Source organism: Strix uralensis, chromosome 7, assembly GCF_047716275.1.
Source record: "Strix uralensis isolate ZFMK-TIS-50842 chromosome 7, bStrUra1, whole genome shotgun sequence".
NCBI classification, from domain to species: Eukaryota; Metazoa; Chordata; class Aves; order Strigiformes; family Strigidae; genus Strix; species Strix uralensis.
The window spans coordinates 5237438-5262677 of record NC_133978.1 but is presented as its reverse complement, the minus strand read 5'-3'; the positions used below and the strand labels follow the sequence as shown (position 1 = coordinate 5262677).

The 25240-nt window shown below is 46.9% G+C and overlaps 1 protein-coding gene across 1 annotated transcript in view; it reads right to left on the bottom strand.

Moving 5' to 3' along the window:
- The window catches only part of CDH23 (cadherin related 23), a 215113-nt gene that overhangs the window by 161523 nt on the left and 28350 nt on the right, over positions 1-25240 (bottom strand). The window contains exon 4 of the mRNA XM_074874229.1: positions 1589-1731. Within this exon, the coding sequence (XP_074730330.1) occupies positions 1589-1731 (143 nt within the window). The remainder of the gene's footprint in view (positions 1-1588; positions 1732-25240) is intronic.

The following is a 25240-nucleotide window of genomic DNA, read 5'->3' as shown; positions in this document are numbered from 1 at the left end:
TAAAAAAAAAAACTGTTTTCCTTCTAATCTTTGTGGGAGTAAAAAATCTTTTTAAATTTGTTTTGCCTCTATACATTCGCTCCTTTTTCTCTATTTTTCCTTTTCCTGCATCATTTACCTTACTATGACTCCCTCTCCTTTTTCAAGTCTCTCTTTTCTCCTCCATTGTACATGAATTGATCTCTTGCTTTTCTTTCCCCACCATTCTTCTTGTATGGTTTCTCTCCCCTGACTTTTGATTGCATCCAGGCCAGTGTTCTCTGCTCCCTGCACTCTGTCCACCTCCATCCCTTCCCTCCTATCCCATCCTGCTTTCTCCACCATAAATTGTCATTTACACCTTTTCCCTTATCCATGCTAAGCTATGCAGATGTCTGCCTTCACCCTCTTCCACATATTGCTTAATTCCACCATCAGTTGATGGGTGCAGGCTCTTCTCCCGGTTCAGCCCAGCCATGCATGCAAGCTCTGCTCAGCTCCTTTCCTTCCCACCCTCCATCAAAAGCCACCTAAAAATCTATTGATCACCTCCTCAGCTTAAGACCGTTATCATAAGTATTGGGAAGCGGTAAGCATTTGAATAAGAGAAGATTTATGACTCATGCCAGCAGCTGTTGGCATGGAGAGGTGGAGGGGAGAAGGGTGAAAAAAAATGCTTTATTTTTCCAGAGCCTCGCTCTTAACGCTGTGAAATTGGGTTTGCCCTTCCCCAGCCGGAGCAGCATCCACCACCCCACTCCTCCCCATCCCACATCTGGCTGGCTCTGACCGGCACTGCTGGTGCAGACTGTCAGTACCTGAGGTCTGTTAATGAGTTTTATCTTCATAACGCTGCCACTGGCAAAGGAAGTGCTAAACACAGGCAACAGAAATACAGGGGAAATGAAGTACGTTGCCCAAGTTGTATAGTATTTTCCCAGTCTTACAGAACGCCTGTCCAAGCGCCTGTACTGTGCCTTTCTCCTTGCTCCAGGAATATAGCAAGGCCCAGGGATTTTTTAAAACAGGCACCAGGATAGGATACCATCTTTGCACACCAAAGCTACCATGGAAAATAGGGGTGTAAAACAGCTTTGAGGCAAGAATCTTGCCAAATTCAGCACCCAGTAGCCTGAATCCATGAGATGATCAAAAGTCATGATGAAATTGAATAAGCAAGGATACCTCACATTCCTTCACACATTGTTCTAAGTAAAGGATTTAATCAGAATATAGGTTTAAAGAGGGAGCCTATAGATTTCCCTGATGTACAAGCATCCCGGCTCTTCAACAGATCATTTCCATTTACTGTTTTCTTTCCTTCCAGACTCACAGATATTATTCTGGGATCCAGGAAAACCAACAAGTCAGATCAGACCAGAGCACCGTACTTATTCCCCGTGTCCCCACTGAGCTGGGGACAGTGACAAGGTGGCTAGGCACAGACCCTGACGTGGACAACACCTGGATTCCCAGCTCCATGTGGGAGCAACACCAGGCTGCATCTCAGCTGCCGCAGAAGGTGGAGGGTCACCATTTATCTGAGCAGAAATGTTGGGCTTTTTCCCTCCCCTCAGCAGAGGATGCTCACAGCAGCAAGTGGCATTACCTCTCTGTCCAAGGGCTGCCTGAGCCAGACAACACCAGTCATGCTCTCCACGGCAAAGAACCGGCTGGCCTCCTCACCGACCACACCAAAGACCAGCGGATCGTTGTCCAGGTCCCGGGCCAGCAGTTGAGTGATTGAGGAACCTGGGAGAGATGGAAAGGAAAGAAATAATGAGCAAAATAGGACAGAGAGGAAGAAATCCTGAAAATATTCAGTTTGTCAGGGAATTCAGGTCTTCTGCCTTCTTCCCTTAAAGTCATCCCCAAACTTTTCCCATGGTGCTACAATGCCTCAAGCAGCAAGGGGAGTCAAGCTGTGCATGGTCTTACTGTTCTCCCTAGAACAGGTAAACAAACCACAGCTCATCTCCTTCCTCACCCTTATCAAAAGAGAAAGTCACATGATCTCAGCAGAAGTATGGCCATTTCGGGCACTAGTGGAGAAACCCATGCCCCTTCTCAGTAAGTGCCTACGAGCCTCCCTCACACTCTCCCCCACCAAGGAGCATCACCAGCAGATACAACATTTCCAGGTTAAAAGCAAACATCCCAAGGCCAAGAGCACAGACGTGATACCTGCAGGTGCCTCAAGGTTCAGGGATTCAGTAGGGCTTGGAGCCAGACACAGACCTGGGGTTTGTTTTAAACACAGCAGCTGCAGCAAGTGCTGGTCTTTCTGGCATACATGGAGCCCATGCACCCAGAGAGCATGAGAGGAGCTGGGCCAAATCCATCACTACCTTCTCTAAATCACATTCGAAACCAACTTCTGCAGTAACCTGAATAACCCGGACAACAGAGGCCTCGCTCAGCCATCCCTTGTGGGCATGTAGTTGTAAATGTCTCTTCCTAACGGCACCCAAGAGGCAACCCAGACCCTCTGAAGTTGCTGCATGGGGCCTTGTTTTCTCTCTCTGATCTCCACACCACTCCTGGAACAGGATGACTTCTACTTCTCCAAAAGCAAGGGACAGCCACCCCACCCCCACCCCCTTGGAGCCTTATTTCAACCCCATAAGAAGCTCCTAGAATCATTTTGGGCCTCTCCATGACACCTCTGAGAGCAAAGTCTGCTGTGGCAGGTCAACCATGGCTGGCTGCCTGTTGCCCACCCACTGCTCTCAGTCCCCTCCTCAGCAGGATGGGGGAGAAAATAGGAGGAAAAAAGCTGGTGGGTGGAGATAAGGATGGGAGATCCTCTTGGCCGCTTGGTCTCGAGGATGGGAGTCAATCCTCTATGTGAGCCATCTTTAGTAATATGAGAGCACTCCGCGACCCCAAATCATCTGGCCAAGGAGAACAGATGCCAAAATTTCATCCATCTGGGAAGAGGAGAGAAGCTCTGGCAGACTAGAGGGAGAACACAGCAGCACAGGTTGGCGAGCAGAGCAACCTGGGCAATTACCAACCAGTTGGCCTGACATCAATCACGGCAGAAATAATGGAAAAAGCTGATATGATATTCCATTAATAAAGAATTAAACGATAGGAACATAATTAATGCCAGTCAACACAATTTTATGGAAAATAGGCCTTGTCAAACAAACCTGATTTTATTCTTTGATGAGATTACAATTTTGGCAGATAAAGGTAACTGCAAAGAAATAATAGATTTTTGTAAGACATTTGACTTAGCACTGTGTGACTTTCTGATTAAAAATTTAGTGCTGTATGACAACGATGAAGCGCACTTGAGCGAGGACCCAGCTGCCTGGCAGGTCCCAAGGCCACCAACTGTGGTCAAGGGAACATCCTAGCGCAATGTAAAATTGCTGTCAGTACAAACTCAGATGACAGCATGGCAAATAACAGGGAGAACCGAGCAACCAGGTGAAGTGCTTGGTAATTTGAGCTTGTTTGGTAAAAATCTGTTTTCATGACCCTGCTTCAAATGCCCTTAAAAAAGGCTGGTGAACCACAGCTGCAGAGGAGAGCACCCCGAACCCAGCTGTTCTGGTGGGCCTGGAGGTCCAAGCACACAAGGAGCTCCTTCCATGACCTGGTTGGCAGAGCCACAGTGCTCTTTGGGCACCCTGAGGAATGATTTTAGGGCTATGTAGTTGGTTCTGCCAAGGCTGCAATTCTGCAAGCTGCTCATCTGGCCTCATCGTCTTCAGGACTGGATGCAAGAGGGAGCCACAAATGTTCAAGAGCTAGCAAAAATGCTTTACACCTAACAAGGACTTTAAAAGCTTGAACTGCTTCATTTGTGACAAATAAGAGTAAGATGACTCAAGCCATCTCAAGCACATTCAGGAAGAGGACAAAATGTAATACTTAAAGATGAATATTCCAGAGCATGAAAAGACAGCAAGAAATCATTGCCCAAAGCCAGACAAATTTCTATTTGGAGAAGGAACAGCAGTTGTTTTAAAAAGAGCAACCACAATTAACCACTGGAAAAAACATTCCTTCCACCAACACAGGTGCAAGCAAGCGACGGGTCACAATCAAAGACATTTTGGACAAAGACCCAAAAGCAAGAGTCCTTATCCAAACCACTGTGATCAACTGGTTCATCTGCAACATTCCCATCTCGTCAGTGAAGCCAACACCAGAGATACAAAGCGAACCTACACTTTTTCAAACCTTGGAGCCTTGATATGAAACAAGCTACTAGCTTGATTTTATTTTGGAGGACATCTGAAGCCACCCTTAGAAAAGGTTTCTTTGCCCCAGGAAACAAGCAAGACTGTGATGGTCACCATGGCAGTGAAAGCCAGTAACTAGGACAAGATAAATCCAGGGTCATACCTCTCTATTCTGCCAGATTTAATGGGAGAAACAGACTTTCTCCCTTTACATCTCATTCAAAAACCCTAGATTAACAGGGTATCTCCAATTCCCTCTGGAACTGCAAATACTTCAAACTCCAAAAGGTCTCAGTTGCATCTCAGTAGAAGGAAAACGATCTTAAAAATCCTGCTGAATAGGAAAACCATGGCCCACCCAGTTCTAATCATAGTAGCATTCATGGCTTGTGTGCTGCAAACCCACTTGCAGAAAAAAAAAAAAAAAAAAAATCAGCCACCAAATGAACATTTAACTCTTCTCTGTCTCTTTGCGTTACAGCTATCTCCCACTGTCAGGGAATTTAGTTCCTAAATTCAGGATAACCCGCAGAACAAGGCAAAGCATTTCTAGGCAGAGTGCATCATCCCACCTGCATTTCTTACTCCTGCCAGCTTGCAGACGTGCAGAGTTATTTCCCTGTGAAACAGCACGTTGAGCTTGACTGCTCTCTGGTCCAAGAGTATCAAAATCAAGGACAGATTTAGCAGATAAAAGAAGAGGAAGGGAAACACATGAGGAACATTGAGAGCCTACACCCTCCTCAACTTTTCTGTGTTAGAAACAAGAAACTTCATTAGGACATACATAGGGCAGCTCAGAGCATTAAAGCATATGCTGCACTGTATCACAAGAAAATACCATCTTAAACCCTCACAAGTGAGGCCCCAAACCCTAAGAGGTCTTTACCCATCCCCTTACCTGTCTACCAGTCAGTAATCACCATCCTAACTTAAGAGCACCTCCAAACTCATTAAATGAGGCAAAAAAAAGAAAGCATAAAATACAGATCAAAATAACAAATTTAATAGAAGATAATGAGAAACAGACCACTGAAATAAGAAATGAGACTTCACAATCCTTTTGTCATTTGCTGTTCTAATTTTTGCAAGCTTTACCCCAGGGGAATGTTAAGCTTAGGTGCGTGGTGTAAACCAGGCGTGCAGGATGCAGCGAGAGAGGACTGCAGCAGAGCACGCTGGGCTCCTTCACCACTACGACAAAAGTTTGTGTGAGGTACATTCCACCAATTTCTTCAGCACCAAATTATTGAATCCTACTTTTTCTCCCACATCTTTTTCCCCTCTCAATTTACTGCAGCAAGGGAGGAGGAACAGACTAGCTGGATAGCACAAGGCGAACACACAGCTGGAGCATCTGTGCCACGATCACCGTTCAACAGACCACAAGAAATCCCATTTTCCAGGGTGATCACAGAGAAGGTGCTGTTGTCTCACCCATAGGTGAAGCCAGACCAAGGGAAGCACCCGACCCAGCAATACTCAGCTCTGCAGCTGGACTCCACACTACCCTTCATGGAAGTGACACAGGAATTGCCAAAGGATTGCAAAAGCAGCGCTAACACCTTCACATACGTGTGTCTGTATCACATCAAAGAGCAGAGGATCCTGCTCAGACAGGGCATGCAGAGCCTAAGGAGTGCCACGTTTGTTGGAAACCTCCTTCAGTTCAGTTGCCTGCCCCACCTCTCCCCAGGCCCACAGTGAGGATGCTCTGTGAACCACCCCAAGCCCAAGTGCCAACCTGGCTCCAGCGAGGGCTGAAGAAACAGGGACAAATTATCCTTCTGCAGTGCAAAGTTATAGGCTCCATTTGTTTCCCCTCAGGAATCAAGCTCGGCAGTTAAGTGTCTTGATTCCACCAGATAATCACAATTTATTTTGTCTCCTTTTACCTCCTTTCTCTCAATCATGGCTACTTCTCCCTCTTTCTCACACATACACAGATTTTATTCTTTCTCCAAGTCTTGAACTTTGATTGACCTCAGGAGCTTGTTGCTGTTGTCTCTTGTTTTGTTCTTGCTAGGATTTTATAAAATTTTTTTAGGTTTGGCTGCTTTATAAGGTGTACTCCCCCCCCATACAGGAACTCCCATCTCAGCATCTTGCTTGCAGCTGTAAACCTGTATATTTTTCTTGCCCTTCCATTTTGCCAAGGAGGAAAGTAGACAAAAGGAATGTGCCTTCCCAGTTCCTCTCAACTGGTTTTGCTTTCAAGAGGGAGATAAGAAAGGAGGAAAAAAACAACTCTCTGGGAGGATCCCAGAGCTCCTGGAGGGTTTGGGAAGCACTGAGTCCCAAGGCCAGGGAAAGAGTCGGATGATAAACAAGCTGCCAGAGCAAGATGCTGACATCCTCTGCACAGGAATGGGGTGGGGTGGGATGGAGGGCACTGGGATTCAACGGAAGGGGCAGGTTTCTAATTAGTTGCTTAATAAGATGCTCTCTTAAAAGGTCTGATCCATACCCAAGTGGAGCTAATAGGAATCTCTCCGTTGACTGCACTGGCTTTTGGGATCAAGACTTCAGGCATCAGCTACAGTTTAATATTGAAAGTGTTTTAATCCCTGCTTTTAAAAGCCAGTGCCTGTTTCTCCTTGGCTCATCATTTCTCACCCCTCCCAAGCTCTGGATCATATCTGTGGGCATAGTCACCATGCAGCTTCTTGGCTCCCCGTCTTCTGCCACTGTTACCGAGAGCAGTCTGGAGCCTGCCAGCACAACGGGCACCCAGCTTACAGGCAAGGGGGTTTACAGAACAAAAAGCCAGAAATTTCTAAGTAGCAGCAGCAGACAGATCAGAGACAGCGGACATGCTGGGGAGGGAAGCAGCAGGGAGACAGCCCTTATGACAAGAGCAGTGCCTATGGTCCTCAACCAAGGTCGCAAGCTGGCACAGAGAGCCCTCAGTAGCTATTCAACTTCTCAAACCAGCACAAATGTATTTACATAAAAATCATTTTAGCATCCACACCTGACAGCATGGGGCCCCCTTACATGAAGGCCATCACCATGCTTTTGCTCCGAAGTAGCTACCACTAGATTTCCTTTGTTCCCCCTCCTTCCTTCCTTGGAAGGGAGATGGGACAATCACGTCCCATTCCCTTCTTCCACGACACTCCTGATGCTAGCTGCTAGCCAGCAGCCCTGCCTTTCTGCCCCAGTTACCCCAGCACTGGCATCTCCAATTAGCCCAGTTCATCGCAGCAGGCTGGGCTCTGATGTACTTGGTGTCAGGATTTGATGGATCTGATCTTGAAATTCGAATCCTGCTCTTCTCATTTGTCACCTGCTCCCTTTTCTTTGCCTGTAATTCATTTTCTCTTTCACCTTTCAGAAAAAAATAAATGAAGAAAAAAAGTCCTTCCGTGATGTTTTCCCAAAGATTTTTTAAAAGAAAAGACGAAATGCCAATATTTCTGTGCTGCTGAGCAATCTCTGAGCAACATGAGGGAGAGGAAAGGACAGTGACTCCCTAGCAAAGAAAAATCTCATTTCAAACAGGAGGCCACAGCAAGTGGGAGCTGATCCCATGTTTGGGATGAGGCTTCATTGTTTTCCCAGAGAGGGCGAGCCCAGAGCTGGGGACAGAGCGTACGCAGGAGAACCCATCTGACATGACGCGGGGAATGAGAGTGCGGACACAGTGCAGGTGGCTGGGAGAGAAACCAAAGCACGCTTAGGCTTAGGAAATCTCTCGCAGGCATCAGGGTCTCTCCATCTTCATTGCTGCCTTCCTCCCAGTTGGTCCCAGCCTCCTGGAGCAGTTTCCCTGTCTGTGACACAGATGGCCATAGCTTACGCAGAAGATGTGATCTTCCAAAGGCTAACCACCACACGCTCCCTACTGCTACTGCTGGGAAGACCTTACTCCTCGCAGCTGGAGCATGCCTTGGATGAACAATAACAGCAGAACTCGTGCCACACAAGCATGTTGAGCTTAAACCCTAGCCAACATCATTCAGATACACTCAGGGATACCTAAAAGCACACCACAGGTACAAGGGCAAACCACTTATCCATCTCCAAGGCTTTCTCCCACAGCAGGTGGCTGCCAGCTCATTTCATAAACACAACCACAACAGATACTCTCTGGCCTCCTTCTCAAAAAGGGCTCAATCACTTGAGCCAAAACTTTCCAGAACGACTCGGCAAAGAAAGTTTCCACTCCTACAATTCAAGTTGAGCTCAATGTTACACACTTCTCTTTCCAGGTGCTAATGGGAAGCATCAGCTTACCACACCACCAAGGCTGTCTTCGCTCCTATTACTGTGTTGCACAGTGAGTGAAAAAGGGCAGGGAGACACCAGCACCTTTTAAAATGAGTGTCAGAATAAATAAATGAGAAAAGAACAGTTTCTGCCATCAGAAAAAACAGGAGGTCTTCACCAATTATGGCAGAAAAAGCCCAGGACAAGCTGGTCCAGGAACCATGTGCACTACTGCCATCACCCATCACATACAGGAGAGAAAGGTGCCAAACACAGAGGTGACAGAGAAGAGAGAAAACAAATCTGTGCAGTCAGAACCATTTCTGAGGGAGTTTATCAAGCTGGGAAGTGAAAGGCAGAGCAGAGAGGTTTTCCTAGCTCCTCAGGTGCTCAAAGCCAGAGCAGGAGACAGAGCCTGTAATTTCTCTGCTACATTTAGTTATTTTAAGTAGGGAGTCAGTGTCGAGACAGAATCCATAAGCAGACCTGACAGCCAGCGATAAACCTCAGAAAGAGGCGTTGCCTGCCTTCGTACCCCCCAGCTCTCGTAAAGACGGTTAAAAGGGTGTTTAAAGCTGTTTAGAAGGAAGAACGCAGCAGCGGGTGAAGAAGAGCCAAGAGTTCACACCAAGAGCAGCTATATCACAGGGCTTTTTTGGTTTACTTTGCTATTTAGCAAGCACTTCAGTTAACTTTACAAGAGAAATGAGAGGGGGAAAAAATACAAAAATCAATGGTATATTGAACTTTCTTGACATTATCATTAAAGTAAACAGAATACCTGAGGCTCTCCTGGTTGATGCTGTGCACGCAGTCACTGGGCTGCTGGCACGCAGGCAGGCAGAGAAGTGGCATCCTTCCAATTAAAGTCAACACCTATATCAACACGGTTAAGACAGAGCAATTTCCCTCCATCAAGCTTCAAACAGGCCTCGCAGCAACGCAGATATCAAGCAAGCTCTCCAAAACCAGTTTCAAACGTATGTCTTCATGCCAGTGCTGTCTCTTTGCAGCAGATGGAGGTCACAGCCTTTGCTCACTCTCTGGCACCTCCTTGGTTTGGAGACAGCTGTTTATTAACCAAAACTCTCCAACTGGGCTGGTGTATTGCTGCTGAAATCACCAATATGCCTTAGTATCACTGTGGCATCTCCAGATCTGCCTGGAAAAAGGGGTTTAAAAAGTGCTCATCCCTGGGCAAACCCCTACGAACAGCAGCGGGCCTGCCTCTCCTTTCTCCCTGCCTGCTCAGGCAGGGGATCTAGTGATTCCCTGCCCTCCGGTTCACTGCAAAACCCACTGCCCGTCCCTGGGACAAGGGAGAACATCGATAGTTTGCAAAAACTGAAAGGACTTTTGTTTCCTTTTGTTCGGGAAGGAATAGGCTGTACCAGCATGAAAGAGGGAAGTAAATAAATTGCATCAAAAAAACCCCAGGAGAGTAAAATAAGAAAAGAAACACTTGTAAAAGAAGGAATCTGAATCTGTTAAGATATTCCCAGTGTGAAAAGGGTTCCCGCACTTAAAAAGCCCTCTTAAAAATAATTTCCTCTCCAAACTGCCTGGGAGCCTCATAATTACCAACAATGATCACAGACCCATTCATTTCATCCTAAAATTAATACATCATGTTCAGAACGATATCGCATTAATTTATCACAAGATTTATGAAACTTGTACTTTTTTCTAATGAGTTTTATGCAAATTCTGCTCCATCCATTGTTTGCGCCATAAAAAATAAAAAGTTCCCTTGCAGAAGCTGCTCTGTCAAAAAGTCTCATTCACTTTTATTGATATCTGTCCTTCCCTCTTCAATCCCAAAACAGGAGGGGGAAGGAGAGGAGCCAGTTCTAGCTGGGATGCGCTCCTGTTCCTAAGCAGAGCCTAGAGCACAAGTGAGGAGAGCATCACAAGGATGAGGTCTGCAGATGAACTAACTATTCAAGGCCCTTAGTTTAAAATTAATTTTAAAGGAAATTAACTGGTGGTTCGCTCACACCTTTGAGAAGGGTCAGAGAACAAGCGGAGCAGCGGGGAATTGTGAAATTAAAGTATTTAGACTTTTCAGAGTGGAAAGACTGTGCTTGGGAAACTTACAGAATAAATACAAAAGCGGGGGGGGGGAATAAACACCATGGAAAGCATAAGCACCAAGCGTGGGGTTATAAAGGGGGAAATCACATAAGATTAACTTGATATTTTACAGCAGAACTGTAACTGAAGACAGGAAAGCACAAGATGCTCCGTCAGCCCAGAACAGCACTTGGTGTAGCGCCTTACAAAGCCGGAGGTTTCCTGAAGACCAGAGCAATTCTCAGGAGCATAGGCAAGATGGTATAAAGCAAGACCATTTTCAATTGAACCATGGCAGGAATAATGCCTTCATTTCTGCCGACTGGAAATAAGACTGAGCTCTTCATCAATACCCACACAGCTTCGCCTAGGAGGCTAGGAAAGGGGATTCTTGAAAAACCCTAAATATTAGATGCAGCCTTGCTCCTTGAAGCTGCCCTCAGGCAACTATTAACAACTATTCATGAGACATACACATGGGGGTGGGAGGAGGCAGGATGAACTGAAAAAGCAAAGGAAAACATAAATCTGGGGTTAGCAGAAACATCTCAACAGTGAAATCTACTGAGGTGTTAAATAATGGCAAAAAGCCCCAACATCGCCTGGGGGCTTTAAAACTGGCCTGGAAAAGGTGTTCCAAAAACGATCCTGAAACAGCCCCAGAAGCACTGACTAGATGAGATCCAAAGCCCGATTTTAGCAGCTCCAGGGAGCGAGGAGGAGGGCACTCGCCACCTGTGAAGGCAAACCCATGCCCTTTGCACGGCCGTGCTGCCAAGTGTCTCCGTGAGCACTGCTTCACAACCAAACACCCTGAACAGACTGTACGCTCCCCCACTCACTCCTCAAGGAAAATCTAGCTAATGCAGTCTTGATTAACATTTCTGACACAAAGTTTAAACCTTAAATCCATAGAATATCCTTTTCTAATTAATTTTTGAAATAAGAAAGGGCCCAGAAAGCCCAACCGCCCCACCTCCCTCCAAAAAAGAAAAGAGTTCAGGTTTTAACTAATTAAACACGCATAGGTCAAAAGAAACTCTGTTACAGGTACCAGGGGGAGGGAAACACCACCCAGTTCTCCCCTGCACAAGTATCATGGCCCAGTAAAAGGCAGAAAAACAAGATCATCAGTGATGGTGAGACCTTCACCCTCATCTTGTTTTCTCACCAGTGCCTGAGCACTGGGCAAGCTCCAAGGTGGAGACCACTGGAGGGGACTCAGGACACCTGGTCACTGATGAGATATTTAACTGAGTCTACTCAATGCTGGGGAGAGGTGTTCACCACTAAACCTGCCCTTACACTACTTACACTTTCCTACCTTATCAAAAGGGCCCATGACACACACACATATCCATCTGTACAAATCTCAGTCATCATGCAGCACCCCCTTCCCCAAATGTCATTTCTGAAGGCAGCTTTTTGAGGTACCAACACCTACCTTGATGGCCAGCTTTTAGAAGACCACACTTCTTTGGAAAATGGACACAAGTGTAGGCAGGACACCCAGTTTATTCAACGATCCAGCCACCAGAGACTGCACAAGTACTTTCACAGTAGGCACTCCCAGCAATGACCATGACCATCCTCTCCCCAACAGCTCAGGACCCTCCCTGGCAAGTTACAGCCAAACACAGGGGAAGGATTTGCACCACAGAAAACACAGCATTCCTATAAGTTTCACAAAAATAATAGCTGAACTAAGGAAAGCCAAGCATCCCTCCTTAAGGTCACAACACTTTTTCTTTAAAAGACATGGTTCCCTGCTGTCCCATCAACATGAACCAGCACAGGCAGGGAGCAGGACATCCCACCTCTCTTGGGTCAGCTAAAGGTCCTCATGGAGACAGTGAGGAGACCTTCCTCTCAGCAGTTTTATTTACTACACACAGAAATAGGGTTTTGGGAAAACTCCTCCAAAGCAATCATTCCAAGCTGTTCCTTCAGATGAACTCTAAATTAACATGGATCTTGAGGTCAGAACCACATGGCTGGGGGCTTTCTCTAGTGACTGCTGTTCGTGTACATCTTGTTTGGTCAGTTGCCATAATTTTTTGTTTCTGGGAGCACAGTGTAGAGTCACTGTGCTCTCAGAAACAAAAAATTATGGCAACTGATCAAACAAGTTGTACAAGCAAGCAGAGACTAAACCAACAGCAGCACAGTGCTGGGGTCAGTCCCATTTGGGGAGCCAAAGGGCAGAGGACTATTCTTCTAAACAGCCAGGCAAGCTTGCATTTGACTGCCAGCTGGCAAGAACAGAGATAACAAGAGACTCCTGATCCTGCCAGAGAAACCATGACACCATGCAAAGAGCTTCACAGGTCAGAAGAAACCATTTCAATAGGCGACTTGTTGTGGCCTCCCTTTTTGACTACTGAGAGGTGTCCTGCCAGCTAAAACCAAGTAGCAGCAGGGCTGCTGAGCGCCCATGTTTTCAGAGGTATCTGCCAGTCGGACATAAAGACAGGGTGGCCAGCTGAAGTAAGGCATGCCCTCTCACTAGGAAAGATTGGACAACGCTTGCCTAGGGGATAATCGAGCCAAAACATGCCATCAAGACAGACAAGATGTCACCATCCCTTCCAGAAACAGAGATCCAGAGCAGGTGGAAGACTGAGAGTTACCATGTGTCCAGAGAGTACCAACCAGCTCTGCCAGCTGGGACAGTAGTGAGGACTGAAACCAAATCCTAGCTCCAGGGATTACTTTCTACTTAGTGGATGCAATGAGCTAACAGGAGCTCCACTGAGATCATTCAATTGGGAGTCACCTCTCCTCAACTTGGAAAAAGAGGGGTACATGCCCACTGCAATCTCCCACTCAGCGCAGAAAGCAGAAGGGCAGAGGAGACTAGAAGATGCAGCTGACCCATCATCCTAGAGTTCATTGTTTCTCTTTGGCCATAGCAAGCTTTCTAGAAATACACCGGGGCAAACAGAAGAAAAGCAGGACCCCAGAAATCTAGTTAATGAGCTGCTTTGCTACATGGTGTAAATAAATGATTTACGAGTAAGATGACACACGGAGTAGTTTGCATCTTTCCTGGACAAGGTAACATAGCTTTGTGTTAATTAGAAAAGATAAGCTGTTCTGCAATTAATATGAGGTCAGAGATAAAGCTCATTAGATTGCAACACCTATGGACCAGGTCCCAGGACTGTCCTGGCATTGAGCAGGACTGAAAGACACCCGTAGGGTGTAAGACATCCTCAGAACAGTCAGGCAACGATGCCAGCAATGCTAACAGAGAAGTCGTGCAAACATCAGTGCTGAACTGCTCCATCAATGGTGCATCGGTACGACACCAGCTGCGCTCCAGTAACAGGGATGAGCCAGAGTGTAAAATGCCACCTCTGAAACAGTGCTGCCTGCGAGCTGCTTCCTCCACCAGCAACCCTGTCAAGCTGAGGAGCTGATCAATATGAATGGGGAAAAGAAAAAAAAAAAACCTGTCAGCAAATTTTACTTGCGCAAGTGAAGTTTAAGCGGGATTCATTCATGTCTTGTTTGAAATCTCATCTGCGCTTTACAAAAGATGCAACATCCTCAAGGCTCTCAGTCTCACAGGGAATACAAAACCTTTAGTGCTACAGCTTGCCTAGGGCCCAGCTGCTCCGCTCTCTGAATGGTTCAGGGGAACAAATAAATATAGCCATCCTCATCCCAGATATCGCAGAGTATTTTGCTCCAGCACAAGCATGCTTTGGTATGTGCGTCAAAGTCCCAAAGCCAGAAGTAAATGGTTCCAGAGGTCAGATTTTTGTCTGCAGACTTCAGATACATAAGCAAATTGGCCTTGGACTGTCACCGTAACTCTCTGAGGTTTCAAAACATGTGCTGGGTGATGAATTCTGCCTCGTTATAATGAAGATGCAGTGAAATCCCTTCTTGATTTATCTCTCTGGAGTTGAGTTAGCACCTCTTGATCTCCAAGATATGGTTGCAGTAAAAGCAAGACTTACAGAAATGGGCCAGAAATTTGAAGTCCAAGGCAGCCGGTTTTGGAAAAGTTACATTTCCTGGTCCTCTCACCCCTTGAAAAGCAAACAAAGTCTTTAAGAGAACCAAGAGAAGCAACCAGATGCCTGGAAGACTCTCCACAAAGGTGACAGCCTGGGGAAATACAATATGTGCAACTCATTAACCCATTCAGCCATCAGCCCTGGCCTTGAAGCTGCCTTCTTCCAAGCACAACCCAACTCCTTAAGGCTGGCAATGACTGCCACATCTTGCATGGAGCATTTTCTGCCATGCCTCCCTCCCTCCCTCTTCCTCCCTTCTCAAATGCCAAAGAGAAGGTGGGGAGAGACTTGGCAGGTGGTGCCTGGGTATCTGAGGCACAAGCTTATCTGCGTCCCCGCCACAGCACCACAGTAAATTGCTTGTTGATAAATGAGGCTATTTAGGAGCAAGTGATGCCAGCATTACGGTTATTAATGATGCCGACGTGGAGAGACATTTAAGAGCGGCCCCATGTTCTATTGTCCTCTCGCCTGTGAGTAATGGGGCACTTCAGCTACGGGCTTCAAAACCAGCTTGGGCTGTTTAACAACAGAAACAAAATAAGACTGAGGGAAATGGATGGAGCGCACTGGACTGATGACTAACGTACTGATAAAGCCAAGTTCCTTCAGTAGAAATTGGGCAAGCTTCCAGTCTTTAGATGAAATTAAACCGAGAGCATTCCCCATTTCCAACCACCAAAGCTCTTCCACTCATCTCTGCAAGCTCCTAGCAGACATGACACAAGGCACAAGCATCTTGTTCTCCCAATCTGCAGTCCTGTGAAGCAAATCCACCCAAATAAAAGGGAAAAGTCAAGCCGCAACAGCCTAAACTGGAAGCATCAGAGGTCCAGCTGTACTTGCAACATGCGGTACGCACTGGAGCACAGCGAGGGTGATGTTTGTTGAAGCCTGGGAGGCCTTCACAGGGCCATTACCTCACTTTGCACGTCACAGATGTCTAAACATGGCCAGGAGGACAATGAGCAAGAAATAAAGAGGCTGTTTATTGCAAAAGGAAACCTTGGAACAGAGCTCTAGAGTCACTGGTGGGAGTGCAAGGCAGAGCACACAAGCACACAGCTGTAAACTTGTTTCTGAGTTAATATACCCACGAGTGTTTTTCTTTTCCTATGAAAGCATACTCTTCTGCAAACAAACATCTGGAGATCTCTGTTACAGCTGGATCATTATCCCTAGTGACTAAAGCATTCAATTAGTTTAGCCTTTCTCATTTGTGAGTTGTCTGCAAATAGACCTGGATTTGCAGGAATTTATTTGTTATTTGAATATGTTCAGTGAATGGTTTATTAAAAACATATTTCAGACAAAGGATTTCTTGCTAAATGCTCCTACAACTGTTGCTCTGAGTGTTGGCAACTGGCTGTTTGCACCATGTAAATGGTCACTGTGGTCAGGTGGGAATGCCTTTGCATCTTGATGGAATGCAATGTACCTCCAGAAAGAGCTTTCCAAGGGTCTGTGGAAACACCTGCATGAAAACATATCCTCACGCAAATGCACAGCATTCTGCCTGCCTGAATTACCTTAAAAAACACAAAACAACTTGCACAGAAGTTGTCACAAAGAGAACAAGAACAGAGTTGAACACTGGAATTCACTGACTCTATGCAGAACACCAGTGAAAACACCTCTCGGTAGCTTCCACAACACCTTGCAAGGATCCATGGAGCTCCTTTTTCAGGATCCTATCTGCCCAGGTGCATTTTGTCTCAAAACTCCAGGGGACACTTGCTGCAGGAATTTCATTGCAGCAGCAAGAGAAAATGGGGTGAGAAAGGAAGTAGTGAAGGGCTGTTTCCAAGACTGATGTAATCCCTCAGGCATGCAACAAGCCCAGACTCCATCTTGCCTGTGTACTACAAATTGTAGCCTATACGGTACATGTGACATGTCTGAAATCACAGATCCTCCTGCAAGAACAATTTTAGTCTTCTACACAATGTTGCTCCAAGGCAGCTGTCTCCCTTGTTGCCCCCAAGCTTTGCTCCAGAGATCACTGCATTTTGGCAGAGAGTGAAGGGTGACACAACACCCTAGGTAAATCTTTACTGTTTAAGAACAAGTCCATTTTTATGTTTTGGACAAGTGAAACAGGTTTTTCCATGATCTTTGTCACCATGTTATGAAGATAGAGGAGCAAATGATGCACAGGGAAGTGGCGATGCTTGCAAAACCCTCATGTTGCAGACCTAAAGCTACGTGGGGTGAGGTGGATGACCAGCAGCAGGCAGGACCCTGTCCCAGGGATGTCAGGAAGGCTCAGTTTTCATTCATCACTTACTTTTACAAGCTCCCATTTGTCTATAGTGTTACATTCACTTCAGGGACATGCAGCAGACCAGCCAGATGACCCAACTTTAAGAGATACCAAGTGGAAGACCTTGCGTTCCTGGTCCTTTACCCCCATGTTCAACAGTAGACTTCTCAAGAGTTCCACCTATTCACCGTGTCAGTCACCCCAGCAGGACCTGCAGCCTAAGGCACACATTAGCCTGGGACATTCCCCATGGCCAAGGTGACCTGCGACAGCCTGGCTGCATGCAGCTCTTTCTGCAAGCTGGGTTAGAACTCCAAGGGCCACCTTTTGGAGCTCTGTACCCCTCCCTCATCTGGTGTCCAGACCAGCCAGTGCTCAGAAAAACTCCCTTAGTCATATGTAAAAACAATTAAAATTTTAAAATCCAAACTGAAGACAAAATTCCATGCAAAATCCCAGCTGCCGGGTTTCAAAAAGAAAGCAATCACTGAGGTTTCACAGGCTGTTCTAAAAGTGGAAATCTATGAAGAGAAAAGTGATCCAATAAGTCACAGTTTTAGGCTTTTTCTTTCAATTGCTCAAAGTAAAGACTTTCAAAGCTTCTCTTTCTCCTGAAGTCCTGATTGAGGGAGAAATGGGTATTGACCACCGAATTCAGCATCTATTTGCCAACAGCTACTTGTACACATCACAGGAGTCCCAGGCACCTCTGCCCCAACAGCTGCATTGTGCACGTTGAGTATTTTTCTAGCCCCTTTGGCAGCACCAGCCTCTAACTTGCATGCAAAACCAGCCCCTTCACAGCATCTCAGAAACTTCCTATGCTTCTCAAGTGCCCTCTCAGTGATCTACGCTTACACTGCAAGCTCCTGTGGGCAAATTCATCTTCCTTCTCTGCTTCTTTCCTTCTCTCCCCAGTGCTGGGCTTTGCACAGGACTGCGCTGAATAGCTCTGCACCACCAACACGTGTCAGAGGGGCCAAGGACCTGGAAGTAATACCTGCTCAGAACAACATTCCCATGAGGAAAACCAGGGTCTAAACAATGTGTGCCTTCCTCCCCAGGGTAAATGGAAGCACAGACAGGGCAGCTAAGGGGTTTAACTGTGGAAAACCCGTTCGCCAGAGCTAAACCTTTCCTGTGTTATTTGACCATCTCTTGGACGAAGAAAATCCACCCTACTCTACTCTCTCCACCTGAAACTACAATTTGCAGACTGTGAGTCCATGGCCAGCCATTTGGTCCCTTGGCTCTACAGAAGGACCTCACGGGGTTGTGAGTCTTAGTGCATCAGACCTGAAAGAATGGGCAATCCTGCAGCCCTGGGGACATTACCCCAGTAGCTGGCAGGTGCTGGCTATGTCCACAGCATTAAGACACAGATAAAAATCTCAAAGGAAAACCCAAACTATACTCACTCCACCAACCCAACCACACCACAAGCACTCACATACAGTGCTTCTTCATGGTCAGTGAGCATTTTCCTGCCAACAGCAAGAAATGCACCTCTTTTCCTCCTTCCCTTTAAAGGACAGCCATTCTCCTTCTCTTTTGGTTGTCCTTTATTCTAGCCCTTGTCCTTGGCAGGATGCAGAGGGCCCCCTGGCCTAGGTAGCTCCCAAAATTTCCTCAAATTTAGGCTGAGATTATATCTGTCATTATTAAAGAGCGCTAATAAGCCTTGTTAACCAAGAGTGAATGCAAAAGGAATAAGGGAAGGATTTTCCTAGGACCCAAAGAGCAAAAAATTCATAACTAACTTAATACCTGTAACAATAAGAGATATTCATGCTGAGTCTTTTAAAACCAGTCTGACTCCTTCCATAAGAAAAAAAAAAAAAAAAAAGAGAGACACACTCTTTTCCTCTTTCAGAATTAATCATGAAGACAGTCACAAAAAAACAAACAAAATAATGTCACCAGTGCAACAGAGGTGTCCTCCTGCAGCGGGTGGCAGCTGGCTGGATGCTGGCATTATTTGCCACTAACACAGCACTGAACTGGCAGCGACCCTTGCAAAGGCAAGCCCGGTTTGGGTGTGCACAGCTGCACGCCAAAGGAAAACACACGGCTTCAAGGGCAGCCTGGTCCTGAAGGGCACAGAGCAATTTGGGGTATAATGGAGAGACTGAGTACTGAAAAGGGTAGAGGACAATGTGGTGGATGAAACCCCCCACCCTGGGCAGCTATGGGGCTCAGGACCACCGTGCAGCTGGACCGATCCCATGGAGGTCTCAGCTATTCAACAGTGATGATGAGACTTCCAGGGCTCCAGACCTAAGCTTCCCCACCCCAGATATTTTCAAGCGGTTAAAGACCTCACATAAACCTCTTCCTCTTCTCTTCCAACTTGGCGTCTTGCACATGACATAACCCCAGCCTTTTCAGGTTTTGGGATGCCTGTGCACACTCCCAGCTGAGGATGTTCTCCCATTTGTCCCATGTACCTCCTCCAAGCATTCTCACAGGTTTTCTCCAACTTCCCTGCTTGCAGCAAAAGCTTTCTGACATGCCTCCGAAATGACTGATGAGTCGGTACGTTGTTTTTGAGCAACTCACGTGCTTTGCTGGCATGCGGGATGACAGACCTTGGGAACCTGGGCATTAATACTGGAGATTTATAGTCAAATCTGTCACGGTTGGGGAAGCTTTTTCCCCAAGAACTACTCTGCCTGAAGGTCGCTTTTCCTGGGCAATAAGTGCAAAGAAACTTTCTCAGCCACCTTGGCCCCCACCAAAAGGTACGCAGGAGAGCAGGGGAGGGGGACAGCCACCAGTAAAGATGCTCAGCCTCAGGCTGCCCAAGAGTCCCATAGATCCCATCTGCTCAGTGGGAAAGCACGTTAAGCCAGCAGAGCCCCAGCTGCAGCCCCGCACTGAGGAACAAAAGCACACCCTGGTTTGAGAGCCTCCCCCGTCCCAAACTCCACATCCTCAATGTATTGGGTAAACATACACATACAAAGAAACACAGGGTCTGCCATCGGACCCAGCACAGCAAGTCACACCTGCTTGTGTACAGCAAAGATGTTTACAAACAAAATCCACTCCCTCCAACCCTTCCTTTGCAAGGATCGGGAATCCGTTGCCACAAGACGTTTGATGCATGAGGCTACATCTTCCTATGCACAAATACCATCAAGGAGTTCATGGATGCTGCTGTTTGCTTATATTTCACTGTCAGCACCACACTATTATTTTTGTAGCGTGACTGGTACTGCAACTCCAACAGCCAACAGTTGCCGCAGAAATCGGGGTAAACCTTGAAAATACAACTTCATCCAGCACATTAACAAAACCCCACATATTTATCATCCAAAGACAGCACAGTCACACCGCATAATCTCTCTAGGATGTGATTTCCCCCCTAAGATTTCCCAGGCATTTCTCTGGTGCTGGCAACATACTAGTGAGCTGTGCCTTTTTGCTCAAAGCTGGGTCAAGCAGTGGAGCAGCTCTCCATGTTCCTTATCTACAGTACACGCTGGTTTGTTATTCTTCTTACCAATGCTACAGATAGCTGGGCTGGTAATGGTGGGGGGTGTCAAGGAGAGGAAAAAAAAAGTCCTGGGGTTCACACAGCAGAGGAATATGTTCCTAATTACTGCTTCTCAGATTAGAACTCACCTGCAGGGGTCGGCAAATTTAGCTAAGAAAATCCTAATGGGGAGTTTTCTCTGCCCTTCAAAAGTTTGCATTGCCGACTTCCCAAGCAGAGCTTGGATCTGATCAACCACTGGATTTGTTCTGGCCAAAGGAAACACTGGACTACACGTGCCTCTGGGTAGGATGCACATACCTATCAAAGGCTGTAAAAGCACATAGAGGACCTATATGCAGACTTATTTTGCACAAGTAGCTGGCCACAAAGCTCAGGCCCCATCACCAGAACTGCACCACTGAGGAATGGGCTACCTCCTGCTCTCTCTGTCCCTTATTCTTCCTCCATTCTAACTTGTTTTGAGAACAGGCATTTGACTGTGGTGTCAAAATCTCCATGAAGAAGGTAAAGAAGGCTGTAGGAAAGTCTATGGGCTCACAATTTGTGTTTTAAGCTATAAAGGTTTGGGGGACCTGCTTACCCAGAAGTTGCCCTTGTCCCTGTTGTAGACCAAAGCATTTGGGACAAAGAGGGGAACACTGACCCTATAATTTCTAAGCATGTCAAGGACATGGATATGAAATCCATTCGCAGCCTTTCTGCACACCCTTCTCCCCACCAAGGCTAGTGACAGGCACAGGAGGAGCTGGTGAGGAACAAGTCAGGAAGCCCAGCCATTTGAGAGTGCAGCGAGCCTTAGAGCAGGTAGAGGCAAAACACCTACTGGGAGCTACCACGGGTTGGGTGGCAATTTCACAGACCAACAGCTCGAACAAATCAAACCGGCTCAAGCCAGGACTAGCTAGGGAGCTGCATATGAACTGGCAGCAAAACCAACTTGGTGGGCTGCCAGAGGCAAAGCCCACCATGCATACAGACAAGAGCCAGGACCATAAGTAGCTCCCACTTGATCCTCACGAGATGCCTCAGAAAGATGCTCTCCGTGAAACAGTTTCCGTGAGAGGCTCTTTACGCATCGCTTTCCTGTGCGAGTTTCTCAGGGCTTGCCTAAAAGCCAAACCCTTTTCTAAAGGCCTCAGAAACCCTGAACAGGAAGATGTCTGTTGGGAAAGCTGCCTTGGACAAAGCAACAGCTCTTCTGCCCTCCTTAAAGTGCATATCAAGAGGGTCTGATGGTGCATGTGTTGCTCTTCATTTTGCTGGCAGACAGGATCAATTCTGACAAGCAAGGCTCCAGAGGTTTATAATCAGAGCAACCTGAATAAAACCAACGAATCATTTATTCAGTCAGTTTTGGCCACCCCTATTAATGAACTGTCTGAGAGCAGAGCACAAATTTCTCTAGTGCATTCTTACTTAAAACAATAATCTCTGTGGATAATTCTTAGTCTCCAGATTGTTTAGAAAGCACAGACTATAAAACCAGGCCATTTTAGAAGGATACAACGGACAGCGTACCCTTTTTTCCCTTGCCTGAATCATCAGATCAGGTTTACAGGACAAACAGGGATAACTCCACATCAGAAATTTGCTTTGTATTAGTACTGTTGGCAATGTCCATAGAATACTGGCAAGCCGCCAACCTGCACGGCACACAAGCTACCTGGTAAAAAATTCAATCCCCACAAACATGTCTGTCCTTTGCAATGCTTGTCCAGCTTGTCACAAAATCAAAGACCTGCAACAATACTCTATCAGAGAAAGAGACTCCCTAAAGTGAGCCAGAAGACTGTACGGATGGTGACAGACAAACTGCTTCATCATTTCGTACTCAGGGTGGTTTCCAGCCTAGCTTATGTGCCCTGGCATACAGCAGTCATTTGGATGAAAGGTATGGAAGGGAACAGGGATAAAAGGTACAAGCAGAGGCTTTTTTTTAAAGCTCTTTTTTCTCCCTCACTGCTTTGAGCTGAGCTCCAGAAACCCTCTCATGCTTTCCCAAGCAGCCAGCGGGTCGCCTGCCCACCTCCCCCTTGGCATCGGCCTGCTCTGCCCGGCACTGCCAGCTGGGCAATGCCGTGATGCCGAGTCCTCTCCGTCTCACCTGATCAGTCACTCGCCTGCTCATTCCTTTCAGATTGGACCAGACAACACCTGCTGCACAGCGCGGCTCCTGGTATGGCTCCTTCCCTGCCTCCCCAAGGTATCTCCCCCATCTGAGGAAGGCGGGGGAGCCGCACACATACCCATGTCCCTGCAGACGACAAGCCACCCAGGTGACAAATGCATGCTTGGCCAAGACAGAAAGGGAGAGCAGAGAAGAGGCAGATTTGCAGGCTCTGATACTGGGCGCCTGACCCCCTCCTCTCTCTCGTTATGGATGAGGTAAATTAGCTGTGACATTCATTAGCTGCAGCTCCTAATTAGTGAAAATTAATATTGGTTTTGATAGAAGTGTTGGCTGAAGCTCTCCCAGGCAAAGGCATTATTGACCTTGTTATCCCGTTTAATAGCAAGTTACAACACAGAAACTACTTTTCGTGGAGTCGACAGACTGCAGCCGCCTCCCACCCTCCACAACTCCCTTCCCACCACTCAGAGACATGGCCCTAGCCCCTGCCAGAGCACTCGCAGCCCCACTGGTGCCTGTGCCCATCCCTGGCAGCATCCCCAGCTCCCTCCCCAGGCACATCCCAAACCCCGTCCCCAGCAGCAGCTGTCTCCCTTGGCCAGCACTTTTTCCACTGTAAGGCAACAGTGTTTTGAATAATTTTCTCCCTTTCAGCCAGGCAATAGTAAATGGTGCAAACTTATACCCAGTTTTTAGGGCTATAATAATCTCTCTGGAATGGTGCTAGCCACCCCTCCCTGCCCATGGATAATGCTTCTCCCAACCGGCCTTTGGGCAAGACGGTCCCTAGCCTCCCATGTCCCATTCCATCACCCCTCCCATTCGTCTGAGTAACTCCAGGCTCACCGGAGAACTTGCTTGCCACCACCTCTACTCACAGTTCAAAATAATAAATAAATGAGAAGAGCTGCAGGCAATGTCAATTACCATTTCATAAGGAAAGAAATAGGAGCAGCATCCCTTGACCTCAGGGATCCCTGCCCTTGAAGTCTGGAAATCTGAAGGTGGCTAACCAGCAAAGTAACAGGCACTACTAAACAAAAGGAAAACATTTGCTACCACAGTTATGTATAAAAAAACCCCACACTACGTTATTCACACATTAATAATAATAAAGATGTCAAACTGTCAGATAAGAAGTTAATCTCATTCAAAGCACAATTAAAGATGCCATTATCCAACCACCTGGGGCCACTTCCACTTTTACAATGCAGTGGGTTTAACATATAACAGGGATGAGACCACGCCTGGAGAAGCAGCTCACCCAGCCAAGCCCCTTGTCACCACCTCACCAGCACCCTCCAGCCAGGGCAGCCAAATACTGATTTTTCTTGCTCAAAAGATGCAGTGTGCAGATCTTTGCTAACAAAGTGGGGTTTTTTTAGTGGGGGGGGGGGGGGGGGGGGCATTCCTTCATTTCTGGGATCAACATCCCAATGAAAATTGTCCCTCTGCCTGCCTGGGTGATGCCACTGGATACAGGGTGCAGGATACCCAGAGGGCAAACCAGAACTGAATCATCTGCAGTATTGCTGGTCCCTGGGGTGAGCTTATATTTCAGGAGGAGTGCGGGGAATGACCCAATGCTGAAAAGCAGCATCTCCAACAGATTCCAGTTGATTTTACAGCAGGATGCCCACCAAGCACAGCACTTTTGGCTTTTGATGTGAACTAATGAGCTCTTTTGTGAACAGCAAATGGACCCCAAGCCTTTTTTTCCCCCAGACTGCTGCTGCTGTTTAAAAAGCTGAGGCCAGAAAAGCTGAGCACTTGCTGCTGAGTGCAAAGCCACAACCATCAAATTCTGGCCATTATGGAAGAGAAGAAAGTTTGCAGAAAGAAAGCCTCTCCTGATGTCCTTATTGAAGTCATTGCTGGCCATGTCAGCCCAAGCACTAACCTGCTACTGCCTGAGGGATGCAAAGTCCAAGACAGGCTGCTGACACTACACACAAGGAAACATATTCTCATGCAAAATGCCCCAGTTCTCCCCGAACCCAGGGACCTTTGTACCATTTTATGGAGAAAGGCCAGCAAGAGCATCCAGGTGCTAATTGCTATTTATACTGCAGGACAAGCCAGCCTTCCCCACCTTGGTGTAGCCTGCAAAAACATACAGCTCCCATACACTTCTCCAGATCAGCAGCCCAGCAAGATAGACCAGGTTTCTGTAATATTTAGCATCACACACATGTGCTACTGCCATGCTTTTTCAGTCTTGGATAAGAGCCAATATTTTAAATCTAGCCACAAAGGACAAAGTTAAAAAAAATAGTCAAGGGCTGTCCTGAAAGCAAGACATTATTCTCAAGCTACATTAATTCCATTGAAGACTGTTACACGTGTCCCATGCAAGCCCCTCACAGGGTTTCCTTTTCCACTGCATAGCATTTGACATTGTCCCCCATGACATCCTTGTCTCTAAATTGGAGAGACATGGATGTGACAGATGGACCATGCAGTGAATAAGGAATTGGCTGGATAGTTGCACTGAAAGAGTTGTGGTCAACAGTTCGATGTCCCAGTGGAGAGCAGTGACAAGTGCCATTCCTCAGGGGTGGGTGTTGGGACCGGTGCTGTTTAACATCTTCATTGGTGACATGGACAGTGGGACTGAATGCACCCTCAGCAAGTTCACCGACAACACCAAGCTGTGTGGTGCTGTCACATGCTGGAGGGAAGGAATGTGCCATCCAGGGGGACCTGGACAGGCTGGAGAGGTGGGTCTGTGCAAACCTCATGGAGTTCAACAAGGCCAAATGCAAGGTCCTGCCCATGGGTCAGGGCAATCCCAAGCACAAATCCAGGCTGGGCGAGGAGTGGATTGAGAGCAGCCCTGAGGAGAAGGACTTG